General features: G+C 39.7%; 1 protein-coding gene across 4 annotated transcripts in view; it reads left to right on the forward strand.

Moving 5' to 3' along the window:
- PDE8B (phosphodiesterase 8B) overlaps positions 1–14,980 on the forward strand; it is a 319,793-nt gene that overhangs the window by 280,441 nt on the left and 24,372 nt on the right. For all 4 annotated transcript variants that reach the window (XM_029216166.1, XM_029216165.1, XM_029216167.1 and 1 more), the window contains 4 exons: positions 6,869–6,911; positions 10,637–10,714; positions 12,177–12,253; positions 13,720–13,884. In XM_029216166.1, the coding sequence (XP_029071999.1) occupies positions 6,869–6,911; positions 10,637–10,714; positions 12,177–12,253; positions 13,720–13,884 (363 nt within the window). The remainder of the gene's footprint in view (positions 1–6,868; positions 6,912–10,636; positions 10,715–12,176; positions 12,254–13,719; positions 13,885–14,980) is intronic.

Consider the following 14,980-nt stretch of genomic DNA (forward strand, 5'->3'; position numbering starts at 1 on the left):
GGAGATTAATCCTTTGTCAATTGCTTCACTTGCAAATATTTTCTCCCATTCTGAGGGTTGTCTCTTCATCTTGTTTATAGTTTCCTTTGCTGTGCAAAAGCTTTTAAGCTTCATTAGGTCCCATTTGTTTATTTTTGTTTTTATTTCCATTTCTCTAGGAGGTAGGTCAAAAAGGATCTTGCTGTGATTTATGTCAGAGTGTTCTACCTATGTTTTCTTTTAAGAGTTTTATAGTGTGTGGCCTTACATTTAGGCCTTTAATCCATTTTGAGTTTATTTTTGTGTATGGTGTTAGGGAGTGTTCTAATTTCATTCTTTTACATGTAGCTGTCCAGTTTTCCCAGCACCACTTATTGAAGAGGCTGTCTTTTCTCTGTTGTACATTCTTACCTCCTTTATCAAAGGTGAGGTGAACATATGTGCATAGGTTTCTCTCTGGGCTTTCTATCCTGTTCCATTGATCTATATTTCTGTTTTTGTGTCAGTACCATACTGTCTTGATTACTATAGCTTTGTAGTATGGTCTGCAGTCAGGGAGCCTGATTCCTCCAGCTCCATTTTTCTTTCTCATGATTGCTTTGGCTATTTGGGGTCTTTTGTGTTTCCATACAAATTGTGAAATTTTTTGTTCTAGTTCTGTGAAAAATGCCATTGTTTAGTTTGATGGGAATTGCATTGAATCTGTAGATTGCTTTGGGTACTGTAGTCATTTTCACAATGTTGATTCTTCCAATCCAAGAACATGGTATATCTCTCCATCTGTATTTATCATCTTTAATATCTTTCATCAGTGTCTTATAGTTTTCTGCATAGAGGTCTTTTGTCTCCTTAGGTAGGTTTATTCCTAGGTATTTTATTCTTTTTGTTGCAATAGTAAATGGGAGTGTTTCCTTAATTTATCTTTCAGATTTTTCATCATTAGTGTAGAGGAATGCAAGAGATTTCTGTGCATTAATTTTGTTTCCTGCTACTTTACCACATTCATTGATGAGCTCTAGCAGCTTTCTGGTAACATCTTTAGGATTCTCTATGTATAGTATCAGGTCATCTGCAAACAGTGACAGCTTTACTTCTTCTTTTCCAATTTGGATTTCTTTGTTATTTTTTTTTCTTCTCTGATTGCCATGGCTAAAACTTTCAAAACTATGTTGAATATTAGTGGTGAGAGTGGGTAACCTTGTCTTGTTCCTGGTCTTAGTGGAAATGGTTTCTGTTTTTCACCATTGAGAATGATGTTGGTTGTGGGTTTGTAAAATATGGCCTTTATTATGTTGAGGTAAGTTCCCTCTATGCCTACTTTCTCGAGGATTATCATAAATTGGTGTTGAATTTTGTCGAAAGCTTTTTCTGCATCTATTGAGATGATCATATGGGTTTTATCCTTCAGTTTGTTAGTATGGTGTATCACATTAATTGATTTGCATATACTGAAGAATCCTTGCATTCCTGGGATAAACCCCACTTAATCATGGTGTATGATCCTTTTAATGTGCTGTTGGATTCTGTTTGCTAGTATTTTGTTGAGGCTATTTGCATCTATGTTCATCAGTGATATTGGCCTGTAGTTCTCTTCTTTTGTGAACATCTGTCTCTGGTTTTGGTATCAGGGTGATGGTGGCCTCGTTGAATGAGTTCGGGAGTGTTCCTCCCTCTGCTATATTTTGGAAGACTTTGAGAAGGATAGGTGTTAGCTCTTCTCTAAATGTTTGATAGAATTCGCCTGTGAAGCCATCTGGTCCTGGGCTTTTGTTTGCTGGAAGATTTTTGATCACAGTCTCAATTTCAGTGCTTGTGATTGGTCTGTTTATATTTTCTATTTCTTCTTGGTTCAGTCTCGAAAGGTTGTACTTTTCTAAGAATTTGTCCATTTCTTCCAGGTTGTCCATTTTATTGGCCTAGAGTTGCTTATAGTAATCTCATGATCCTTTGTATTTCTGCAGTATCAGTTGTTACTTCTGCTCTTTCATCTAATTCTACTGATTTGAGTCTTCTCCGTTTTTTTCTTGATGAGTCTGGCTAATGGTTTATCAATTTTGTTTATCTTCTCAAAGAACCAGCTTTTCGTTTTATTGATCTTTGCTGCTGTTTCCTTCATTTCTTTTTCATTTATTTCTGATCTGATCTTTATGATTTCTTTCCTTCTGCTAACTTTAGGGGTTCTTTTGTTCTTGCTTCTCTAATTGCTTTAGGTGTAAGGTTAGGTTGTTTATTTGAGACATTTCTTGAGGTAGGGTTGTATTGCTATAAACTTCCCTTTTAGAACTGCTTTTGCTGCATCCCATAGGTTTTGGGTCGTTGTGTCTCCATTGTCATTTGTGTCTAGGTGTTTTTTTATTTCCTCAGTGATCTCTTGCTTATTAAGTAGTGTATTGTTTAGCCTCGATGTGTTTGTATTTTTTCCAGATTTTTTCCTGTAATTGATATCTAGTCTCATAGCGTTGTGGTCAGAAAAGATACTTGATACGATTTCAATTTTCTTAAATTTACCAAGGCTTGATTTGTGACCCAGGATATGATCTATCCTGGAGAATGTTCCACGAGCACTTGAGAAGAAAGTGTATTCTGTTGTTTTTGGATGAAATGTCCCATAAATATCTATTAAGTCCATCTTGTTTAATGTATCATTTAAAGCTTGTGTTTCCTTATTTATTTTCATTTTGGATGATCTGTCCATTGGTGAAAGTGGGGTGTTAAGGTCTCATACTATGATTGTGTTACTCTCGATTTCCCCTTTTATGGCTGTTAGCATTTGCCTTATTTATTGTGTGCTATGTTGGGTGCATAAATATTTACAATTGTTATATCTTCTTCTTGGATTGATTCCCTTCATCATTATGTAGTGTCCTTCTTTGTCTCTTGTAATAGTCTTTGTTTTAAAGTCTATTTTGTCTGATATGAGAATTGCTACTCCAGCTTTCTTTTGATTTCCATTTGCATGGAATATCTTTTTCATCCCCTCACTTTCAGTCTGTATGTGTCCCTAGGTCTGAAGTGGGTCTTTTGTAGACAGCATATATACGGGTCTTGTTTTTGTATCCATTCAGCCAGTGTGTGTCTTTTGGTTGGAGCATTTAATCCATTTATGTTTAAGGTAGTTATCGATATGTGTGTTCCTGTGTTACCATTTTCTTAATTGTTTGGGGTTTATTATCGTAGGTCTTTTCCTTCTCTTGTGTTTCCTGCCTAGAGACGTTTCTTTAGCATTTGTTGTAAAGCTGGTTTGGTGCTGCTGAACTCTCTTAACTTTTGCTTGTCTGTAAAGGTTTTAATTTCTCCATCAAATCTGAATGAGATCCTTGCTGGGTAGAGTAATCTTGGTTGTAGGTTTTTCTCTTTCATCACTTTAAATATGTCCTGCCAGTCTCTTCTGGCTTGCAGAGTTTCTGCTGAAAGATCAGCTGTTAACCTTATGGGGGGATTCCCTTGTATGTTATTTGTTGGGTCCTAGGGTAGGCATATGTTTAATTTTGTAAGAAACTACCAGACCTTTTTCGTAGTGTCTGTACCACTTTATACACCCTCCAACATGTGAGAGTTCTACTTGTTCCACATACTTGACAGAATTTCTTTTTTAGACATTCTGGTGGATGTGTAAAGAAAATATCGTCTTAAAATGATTATTCTTTAAGAGGAAAACAATCAAATGACCCTGAAAGCACACATACACGCACGTGTACACACACACACCCAGAATTCGTAGTGCTTTTGAGCCAAGCATAATAAAGTATCTGTACACAAAGCATTTAGCACAAGGACAGTAACACTTGTGGGAACCTATAGTATTTTAAGGAATTAAAAGGTTGGAATTATGATTTTTTTTTTCCCAAAAACAGGCTGTAAGCTTCCAAGGCCTTGCTAAGAAATTCCAGCTTTGAGCTCTGGCAAGAGTGGCACAGGCAAGGCCAGCAGTATTCACATTGCAGAACCTTAGTGCTGAAGCCTGGGGGACACATGATATCAGAATTCTTAGTCATTACTGTATGCATTTCCATTACAAAAGGGAAAACAAAAACACTACACTCTGGAGAGATTGGCTGACGTGTAACCATTGAATTACGATTTCTTTTCTTTGCTTTAGCATGCATGTGACAAAACCTATCGATAGCAGAGATTCAAACCCTTCCCAAAATTACACAGAAAATTGTATTCAGACACATGCCCTTCACTGAACCCAGGGATATTGTCCTCAAACCCCAGTTTAACAAGCTTGCGCCGGGGCTTCCCTTCTGGGGCCTGACTGTAGAGAGCAACGTGACAAAGAGAAGTGGTTTTAGATGGAGAGAGCTGGGTTTGAAATTGAGATCTGCTGCGTGCTAGCTGTGTGGTTCAGACAAGCCCCTCAACTTCTCGAAATCTCAGCTTCTGCATCTGTCAGAAGGAATGACAACCTTTCCTCCTTTCAAGGGTGCTGTAATGACTAGATTGTAAATGTAGAGCTGCTAGCACCGTGCAAACATGTAAGAGATGGCTGCTTTGGTCACAGGAGGAGTGGTTCCTCCTCTCTTCCTGCCCACAGGCCTCTCCTGGCTGCCCACCAGAGAGTGCCAAACTACAGGACCACTCGTTCTCTGTATTTCCTCAGTGAACCTGACTGAGAATTATGAGGAAATAATTTTGGGTTTTTTTGTTTGTTTGTTTTTTTGCGGTAAAAAAACACTGCTGTGGCCTCTCCCATTGCGGATGGAGCACAGGCTCCGGACGCGCAGGCTCAGCGGCCATGGCTCACGGGCCCAGCCGCTCCGCGCCATGTGGGATCTTCCCGGACCGGGGCACGAACCCGTGTCCCCTGCATCGGCAGGCGGACTCTCAACCACTGCGCCACCAGGGAAGCCCTGAGGAAATACTTTAAATAAAAGCATTCATACCAAGTTATAAATGATTGGTGGGTTTAGCCTTCCAAGAAGAAAACTGTAATTCTAAAAGAATTGTTTTCATTCACATGAATCTTTGGTTGTAAAAGGAGGTATCTGGGAGAGGCAGGAAGATAACCTGAGTTGGAAGCTTCAGTAAAAACCCAGCACTGCTGGGGTGTGATGGGCAAACTGTCCTCAGGCACTGCTCTTACCACAGAGGATTGTGAAGGGAATTATGACCTGACACAGCCCTGCAGAACCTCTGCGTGCAAAGCAAGTGGTGACTGGTTGTTTGAGGAGTACTTCCAGTTTCTGCTGCTGTCCATAACGAAGAGTCCATCAGAGACAGATGAGCCAATTGAGGGCCACAGGTTTATGGGGATGCAGCGTGCTCAGCTCAGAAATGGCTGAATGCAACATCCTGTGTGGAGAAAGGCCAGAGCCACCTCAGCAGATGGACCCGGTACCTCTCCTCTCCTCTCCTCCCTGTCCCCTCTTCTCCCTTCAGGGGCAGGTGCACATTTCCGTCCCAAAGGCAGGGTTGGACTGTGCATCTGCTGGACCTTGGGCTTCATCTAGTTCCGTCGAGACTAGATGGAGCACAAAGCCTACACTGACCTCCCAGGAGGCCCACAGTTCATTTAGCTGGCCTGCAGAAGTCAACGAAAGACAAGAAAGTGGCTTTCTGTGTAATCTGGGGAGCCATGGGGCTTTGTTCCTAAAGGAGAGATGTATTGTGAGTCAAAGAGAAAAGCTAAGCATTTAAAGATCACTTGCTTTTGAGCTGAAGCTGACTGAGAAAAAGTTGTATTCATTTGGTTATCAGAAATTCATACCGCACTCAGTAGCTTTGTAGCAAATGATCTTTATTTGTAAAGGAAAAACATAAAACAGTTGTTCACAGAAGAAATAAAAAGTTCCCATAGTTACGGGATAAATAAGCCACAGCCCTCAGTCACATATAAGGCCAAGGTCTCACACAGGCTGGCAGTGTAATTTTTTCTGTAATTACGTGGAATGAACTGTGCAGAATAATTCATACAAAACCCCTATTTTAACACTTCAGTTTTACATGATGATTTTTCAATGGTTCAATCAAGCTGGAACATTTTACTGTATCTGAAATATATGGGACTTCTGGCTGTTACAGCTGATGTTGCTAAACCATACTGATCTTGCCCTCATAAACAGTCCTACATACTCATCTGTCTTGTTTTTCAGGTTAACTTATTCCATTCATTCAGTGCTTACAAATGTGTGATGGTTTGAGAAACTGGAAGTAGGTGAATTTAGCAGCAAAGCAGCATGATTATAATCATGATAAAGCTAGGTGTGCCCCAGTAACAGTGTCTTAGTTATAAACACCAGAAATGCAGAACCCCCAAAGAAAGCATATTTATTATTTCTAATGTTAATAACTGCACTAAACATTTGACAGATATGTACTGAGCATTAGCACAAAAAAATTGATACCGAGAAAGAACTAGGTGCAAAATTGAATCTAAAGTTCAGACTTTATGAAGAAACATTTAGTAAATTGACTGTCTATAACTGAAGTGCATTTGAAGAGCTTTTGGGGAAAGTTTTTTAATATCCTAGGCTTAAATTTAGATTGCTTTTATATTACAGGAAAAATGTATAGCATGTCTGAAATATATACAGAGTACGTATAAAAATCTTAAATTTTGTTTTAAATTTTGGTTTTTTGTCTTTCTGCATTTCTGCAGACTGTCAAAATGAGAACAGCTGACTGGAGATCTAGACGTCTTGCTTAGAAAGTGTATCCCTTGGGTTTCTCCCTGCTGTCAGGCTCAGGCATTCTATAAGTGTCCGGATGTAACAGAGAATTTGTAGTATTATCAGCTGGTGTCCATCTTTCATCTGTTCATATTATCTGTGCAACTTCTTGTTTTCTTGAATTTTTCAGAGTTTTTAATGAAATTGGTTGGAAATGTAACTAATACCATATTTAAAATTTCTTTTTCTTGCTTTACCAAACTTCTGAACAACTTTAGATTCACAAGGTTCATCGTGACTCAGGAGATAATTCTCAAACAGGTGAGAATACTTCAATTTCACTCTTACATACTCAGGTGGAATTTGTGGGTTCAAGTCTATGAATCACTCTGAAGAAGTCTGGATTGACAGTCACCACCCCAGAACTTGGATTGCTGATATCTGAGTGCTGATACTGAAAGGTCTGAGAGCGAGGTTAAAAGCAGGATCCCTTAAAAAGCTTTGAATCTTCATTCATGGCAACCTTTTCTACTGAATGCCTTCTTCATCCTGGTTTCTTTTGCTGACTAGAAACCATGAAGAGCAAGATAAACTGAAAATAGAGAGTGGCCTGAAAGTCCAAGGGACACACATTATTATACCATAGTTAGTCTTCGCTTTCTTTGCAGCAGTCAGTGACTACATACAATTAGAAAATGTGAATGGGCCCTCGCCAGGCAGTCAGGAGCAGCAAATCACCATTTCAGCTGCCCACATCCTCACATCATACCTCGAGCAAGACTCTCACTGTCTGACTCTTGGTTTCCTCTGCCATAAAAAGAGGAGGCTGAACCTAATGACTTCTACATTTGAAAGGTCTAGAATTCTTTGATCATTAGAGGGGAAAATCAGTCTGCTACCAAAGATTTAAAATTCTCGTTCCTGCACACACACCACACATTCTCTCCCTTGTTGGTGGCTTTCCCAGCCACTGAGGCATAAAGTTGGACCCTGGGCTACTTACTGTAGTGCCTTTCCTGGATTCTAAAATGGACCATATTTTCACCTACTCAGAAAGATTTCATTTGATCTTTCTGAGCTTCAGTTTCTTCATTTGTAAAATGAATTAACAATGCCTACGAGAATTAAAGGAGAAAATGTATATAATGTCTAGCAGTACCTGGCGTTTAACTGTTTGGTATCCTTCTCCTCTTCCCTCTACACTTTTTCTCTGTCTCTCTCTTTCACAGATGTTTTAGTTTATTTCTTTAACCTAGTGAGAATATTATTTTAACTTACTTAAGAGCTTCTGAGTGTCAAAAACTGTTATAAGCATTTTCATATCCTTTACAGTGCCCAGTATTGCCTTGCACATAATAGACACTCAATAAATACAGAACATTGATTAACTGAAACCCTCCCATCTTGGAAAGCATAAGTTCCACCATTTATTAACTCTCGGACCTTAAGCTACCCACATAATCTCTCCAAGTTTAAATTTCCTCATCAGTAAAATGGGGATTGCACTATGTAGCTTTCAGAATTGTAATGATTGTGTAAGATAATTACTATATTTAAAATAAATAGTAAAGCACAATGTCTGGTGCATAGTAGGTGCTCAGTAAGTGGTAGCTATTTTTTTTTAATTGATGACACTGTATCCTTTTTTGCCATTGAGTACAGCTATTTGAATCTCTCTTATCCTTCTTTTCTCTGGTTTTAAAGTTCATTCCACAACATCTTTTGAGAGAATGAATAAATGAATTCTTTGATTTAAATGGCCTTTATTGAATAAATAATTTCTCCAAACTTTTAGTCTTTTCTATTGCTATAGATTTTCTTAATTTTAGCTGAGATAAAAGTCAGAAAGAATAAGCATTATCCATCTTTGAATAATTATTTCTAGTGAATGATTTAGAATTCAACCAGCCAGCCTGGGCTATAGCCTCCCTAGTTTAGTTTTATTTGGAAACTACATTTTGAGGAATTCTTGTGCTCTTTAATCCTGAATTTAATCTTAAATAGTTAATAAGTTAGATTTAATTTGTTATCTGGTAAACAACTGTTAGGAATATGTATGATTATTACATTCCTAAATGTAATAGGCTGAATCCAATGTCTTGCAAGTGTCCACTATTAGTTCCTCAGGGTTTGAAAGATGTAATATGATCTTAACAATATAATTTTATAGGTATCTTATAAAGAAATACTGAAACTCAAATCCAAGGCTAGGAAAATTATTTAGGCAGGGTCTGAAAGAAAATTAGGCAAAGGGGTAGTAAAATAGTTTAAGTTAGGTGATTTAAGACAAGGTCTTATGGCTGGCTATGTTGTTCAGATTAACTTTATAATAGTTCTGCCTTCCACTTTATGCTGTATAAATATGATTCAAGTTTCGTTACTGATTTAACCTTTTTAAAATTGAATCAGATGTTTAATGACATTAAAGTAAATGGTTAAAAATGTGATCTAGAGAAATATCTAAGACATATTATAAAGTGATAGCAAGTAGTAGAATAATATTATAACATGATCCCACATTTGCTTAAAAAGAAGGTATACATGCAGATGAACAAATGTAATTAATAACAATAGGCAAACATGAACTTTATATTTACTATGCAGCAGACACTGTTCTAAGTGCTATCTATGAATTAACTTGTTTACATCTCACAACAGCCTATGAATGCGGTGCTATAACTATCCCCACTTTGCAGGTGTGGATACTGAGACACAGAGAAGGAACATTCCCAAAGTTGCACAGCTATTAGATGGCATAGTGGAGATTGGAGTTTTGGCAGTTTGGCTCTGGAACTGGTTCTCTTAGTTACTATGCTCTCTTGCACTTTTTTTGGTGTCAATAGACAGTTCTTTAAAAAGCATTGCATCTTTTTTTCTTTCTTGGAATATGATCATTTATCAGTGTCTAAGAAAAGCATCCCCCTGCTGAAACCTGCACGTCTGCCTCCTTTCTGCACAGTGAGGAGAAATTCTGTGTTATGGTTAAGTTTCTCTCCTTGCTCATGGGTTACTCCTACAAGAAGCAAATGCCCTGAAAATGCAATTTTCTGAAGCCACCTCTGCTGCCCTGACATTTTTATCCTTTGGTCCTCACTAGTAGCAGGCACCGTTTGATTAGAACTCACATTAATGTGACAGCACATTTTGAGCATTAAATTCAAAGTCTGCAAAGACTTACACAGATTTTTTAAGTGCTTTTTTTCCTTCAGAAAACAAGGATAAAACTGAGAGTTAAATTGTTGGAATTTTTTGGGATCAGAAAACTGCTTTTTCTTCTCTTCATTCTTGGGATCAACAGTCTGCATCATTTGATGAAATCATATCCTCAGGAGAACCTAGAAAACCATCAAGAGGTCTTTTACAGAGGGACCTAAAATTGGTCCAAATTAGTTTCTCAAACTCTACTCTCTATGAATTTGACTAGTATTTTATTTCCTCAAATATCCCCATAAAAGCCTTCCCCACCCATTGAAATGTATTGTCCTTCATGTCAAAATAAACCCCTCAAAATTTCCCCCAAGTGTTTTTTTTTTTTTTTTTCCGGTACGTGGGCCTCTTCACTGTTGTGGCCTCTCCCGTTGCGGAGCACAGGCTCCGGACGCGCAGGCTCAACGGCCATGGCTCACGGGCCCAGCCGCTCCGCGGCATGTGGGATCTTCCCGGACCGGGGCACGAACCCGTGTCCCCTGCATCGGCAGGCGGACTCTCAACCACTGCGCCACCAGGGAAGCCCTCCCCCAAGTTTTAATGTTTATTTTCAAGAAGATATTTATTAATGGAACTAAGTAACCCTTAATAATAAGCTCCATTACAATGTGATGTGGTACCACAAGGAAAAGATGTCATTTTACAATTAATATGACTGATAATTCTGTGTGTGTTGATGATTTGAAGAGACAGTGGCTTACTATTTCTTAAAAATATTTTACAGTGCTTAAAAAGTAACCTCGTTTTCTTTGGAGAATGAGGGAAAAAATATGTCTAAACTTTGCCTGTGAATAAGCTTGAAAACTAATCACTCTCCATTACTAATCTGAAATCCTTAGAGTCTCATTCATTCAGACACAAGAACAGGAGGAAAGAGTCCATTGATGTGAAATCAATATCATCTCGAGGCAGTGATGGTAAGTTTTTCACATTTCCTTGACTCTAAAGTGTAGAAAATGACACAGAAATATATTTAAGAATTCCTCAGCATATAAACAAAACCCCAAGGAATAGGATTACAACTAAACTGGCTTTTTTCCTGTAGATGGAAAAAATTTTAGGCCTTTTTATTCTTTTTTTTACTTTTTATAGTCTTTGCCTTCTCTGTGAAATGACTCCATGCTTGTTCCTTTATGGCCTAACGTGTGTTAGGCCACATAACCACTAGAGCAGCTCAGTTTCAATAGCTAGGTCACTTTTAGCTGCTATCCTTCAGGTCACAATGGGAAACCTGAGCCTGAGGGAAGTGGCTGAATTAGCAAGGACCAAAGACTCTAGGGATAAGATGTATAATTCATAGAGGAAGATGGATAGACCACAAGGCATGCAAGGGATTGGGACCAAGAACGTGAAGGAAGAAAGTGGACTGAAATTCTTCCCGATGGGCTGAGGGTGTAGATAGATGAAGAGGGTATCCATTTTAGAGGATAATGGATGAGGGCATTTCAACTGGATTAGTTCAGTTTTCAGAATAGAGTTTGAGATGGGATCATCCATTATCTCTCCAGAGCATGGGAGAAGTGAAGGCTGAAGAGTATAGAAGGGCAGCAATGGTGGCTGCTCTGGCAGTGGAGATGGCTACAAAGATGGCTGACCGGCAGGCAGGTTCTGCTGACATCGGCTACATTAAGTTATCAGCTCTATAACATGCGAGTTCTATTCCCTCCTGCCTGCCTCTCAGGGAGGGGTAGGAAGATCTGATGAGAACAATGCTTTTAAAATAAAGCTTCTACCTTTTGGATTTTGAACCACATGTAAAGATAGGACATTTTAGATGGAGAGGATAATGGGTGAAGGAATTTCAACGGGATTAGCTCAGTTTTTACAGATGAGAGCTAGACCCACCGTGGGCTCCTGGTGCTAAGAACCTAAAGTCTTAGGAGTGCCTGGCCCTAACTCAGAATGAGAGGGGCTCATTCTTCTGCCCACCCCACCCTGGCCACAGATCGTGCCTCCCCTCCTACACTGCAGTCATCCAGTTACCCAGCCCGTGGCTGAGGACTGAAAGTGACGGAACTGCCCAAGTTGGGCTTTAGTGACTTACGGGAAAGTAACTCCTGGGGGATCATTAGGCTGTTGGGATGAGGCCTCCGGATCCCGTCAACCTTCTCTGAAATCCCCCTGTGGACCTGAGACTCACAAAGCCTTCCTGTCATCAATGTTCCAGGCCAGACCACCCTTTCCAGTCCCTGGCAAGTAGTGGCTGAGCTCTCAGCCTTTTAGGACTAAGAGATGGGTGAATTCATTGCTTTATGGGGAGCAGTGGAGGACAGTAGTCCTGTGGGAATCAGGCCCCCAAGTCCGTGCAGGGTTCCTTTGCTGCACTTAAGCGCAGCTGAGCCACCAGAACCAGATACAACTTTCTTGACTTCTCTCCAGCACCAAGCCTACAGAATCGTCGCTACCCATCCATGGCAAGGATCCATTCCATGACCATCGAGGCTCCCATCACAAAGGTGAGTATCAACTGCTGCCCCTACTCTGCAATCAGGGCCACTGAACACTAGGCTATATTCTGGAGATAAAGTGATGAATGGCATACTAATACCTATATCATGGAGTTTACAGTCTAGTAAAGGAAACAGATATTAAACAAATAAGCACATAATAAATACGTAGTTATAAACTGCAATAACTGCCGTAAAGGAAAACAACAGGTTTCTATGAGGGAAAATTAGGTTAGGGCCCTAGTTTGGTTGGGTGGGAGGGCTGGTCAGGGAGAGTCTCTCTGTAGAGGAAGTAATGTTTGAAGTAAGACCTGAAGGATACAAAGATGTTAGGAGAAGAGGATTCTAGGCAGCAGGCACAGCAAGGCATGAGCACTGAGGTGGGAAAAGGAGGGAATGGAGCAAATGAGGACCTGAAAGAAAGTCAGGTGTGACTGGAGCTTGGAGAGCAGAAGGGAGAAATGGTGACATGGAGTTGTGCCGGGCTGAGTTCATTCTGGCCAATAGAGCTGTAATAAGTTTATATTTTAGTTCATGTGCAACGGAAACCACTGAAGAGTTTAAAGTAGGGGAGTGACATGACCAGATACGTTTATTGAAAATAACACCAAGCTGCCATGCAGAGAATGGACTGGAGATGGCAAGAGTGAAAGAGAAGAGGACAGTTAGGGACCTTTTCTAGAATTCTAAGCAAGAAATTGTGTTAGCTGTACTAGAATTAGAGCAGTGGAGGTGGAGAGAAATGAGTAGATCAGGAAATATCTGGGGGTAAATTCAGTTCGTCTTGATGATGAATTATACTGTCAGGTAGGGAGAGAACTGAGGGAAAGTGATATGTCAACCAGGGCCTCCCAGGGTTTTGGTTTGAGCACAAGATTAATATGTTTTTTTCACGGCAATGTAGAAACCAGAGGAGTACAGCTCTTGTCTTTCATTTTCTGTTTGGTTTACTTGCTTGCTTTGCTTTGGGAAGAGGAGAGCAAGGTGTGAGTTTAGTTTTGGATATGTAAGTAAGATATTCCAATAGATATGTCAAGCAGGCAACTGAATATATAAATCTGAAAGTCAAAAAGGAGTTCAGGGCTGGGATATAAATTTGAGAGTCCTGGGCATGTGGATCGTATGTGTCCAAAGTCCTGGAAATGAAAGAGCTCATCTCTGAAAAGACTGTGGAGTGAGAGGAAGGCCCAGCACTAGTCTGAGGAACTGCAACCTGTAGAAGAGAGCTAAAGGAGAAGGATCAGCAAAGGAGCCTGAGAAAATGTAGTCCCTGAAGTAAGAGAAACACTGGGATAGGGTGGGATGAGACGCATGCTTCAGTATAAAGAGGATGGTGCCGTGAAAGCACTGGTCATTTTGAACAGTAAGATGTGTTATCATCTGATTTCTTTTGGATTCTAGGCACATGAGTGAGTTTTGAGAAGAAGAATCCTAATGTCCTCAAATTGATTCTTTCTCTCTCTTTACTTCCTTAGGTTATAAATATAATCAATGCAGCCCAAGAAAACAGTCCCGTCACAGTAGCAGAAGCCTTGGACAGAGTTTTAGAAATTTTACGAACCACAGAACTGTACTCCCCTCAGCTGGGTACCAAAGATGAAGATCCCCACACCAGTGATCTCGTGGGAGGCCTGATGACTGTGAGTGATGAGGAAAAACCAGAAATGCAGGACAATGTTAAGTGCACTCCAGAGAACATATAACATGTAACATATAAACTGTTACCTTTAGGTGTAGAAATACCTACTATATGGGCTAACATCAGCATAACCAGAAGCAGTTGCAGGAGCACAAATGACTAATTTGTCCTCTGAATTTGTACTACAGTAAGGAGTAAATAGTTGATTGAAGATATCACAATGGAGCCCTTTTGTACTTCTTCCCCTTGACCTGGTATAGTATTCCATTGAGGGTTATGGCTAGGCTTCCTTGGACCTCAGGCTCTTTATATAATGAAAGCGTTGGTACTTAGATGACAGCACTAGTTTCCAAAATCTTAGCTGTAGAATTCTTTCTTTAAATAAAACCTTTATATAGAGTTCCATTTATAATCAATAAAAGCAGAGTGGAGCTGCTGTGGCTCAGTATGCGGAGGGGAGGAGGAGCCGCCCCATGCCGGCACTCCAATACCACCATTTGTAACCACTAAAAGTAGCTTATTTCTAAGGAGTCATCCTGTTCTAGTGTTTTTGCTGTGATCTATTTGGCTGTAATCATAATCTATCAGCAAGTGAAGAAAAATGAGAAAATTCAAATTATTCATTTGTGCTCCCTATTGGAGACTGAAGCTGGAAGAATTCTTTGGGAGAAAAACAAAGTCCAAGAGTCATCGAAGAGTTTTACTTTGAAGTTTTCTGTCTAGTCCTGCCACCAAATGCTGAGTGTTGACTGGCTTTCTGGTCCATCCTCCTTGTTCCTACTAAAGGTTTCTGGTGAGCCTGTAATTTGAGTGACCTCCTGATCCTTTTGAGCCCCTCGGCTGGCCTTGGTTGCCCGATCCCAATGCAGTGTAGACTTTAGTTCTAAAGAACACTGGCAAGGTGTGTGTGTGTTTGCCATCTGCAAACACATGAATGGACTTAGAGATAATCATACTAAGTGAAGTAAGTCAGACAGAGAAAGACAGATACCATATGATATCACTTATACGTGGAATCTTAAAAAGTGATACAAATGAACTTATTTACGAAACAAAAATAGACTCACAGACATAGAAAACAAACTTATGGTTACCAA

Source organism: Monodon monoceros, unplaced genomic scaffold, assembly GCF_005190385.1.
Source record: "Monodon monoceros isolate NGI ecotype Baffin Bay Population unplaced genomic scaffold, NGI_Narwhal_1 Super_Scaffold_12, whole genome shotgun sequence".
Taxonomy (NCBI): Eukaryota; Metazoa; Chordata; class Mammalia; order Artiodactyla; family Monodontidae; genus Monodon; species Monodon monoceros.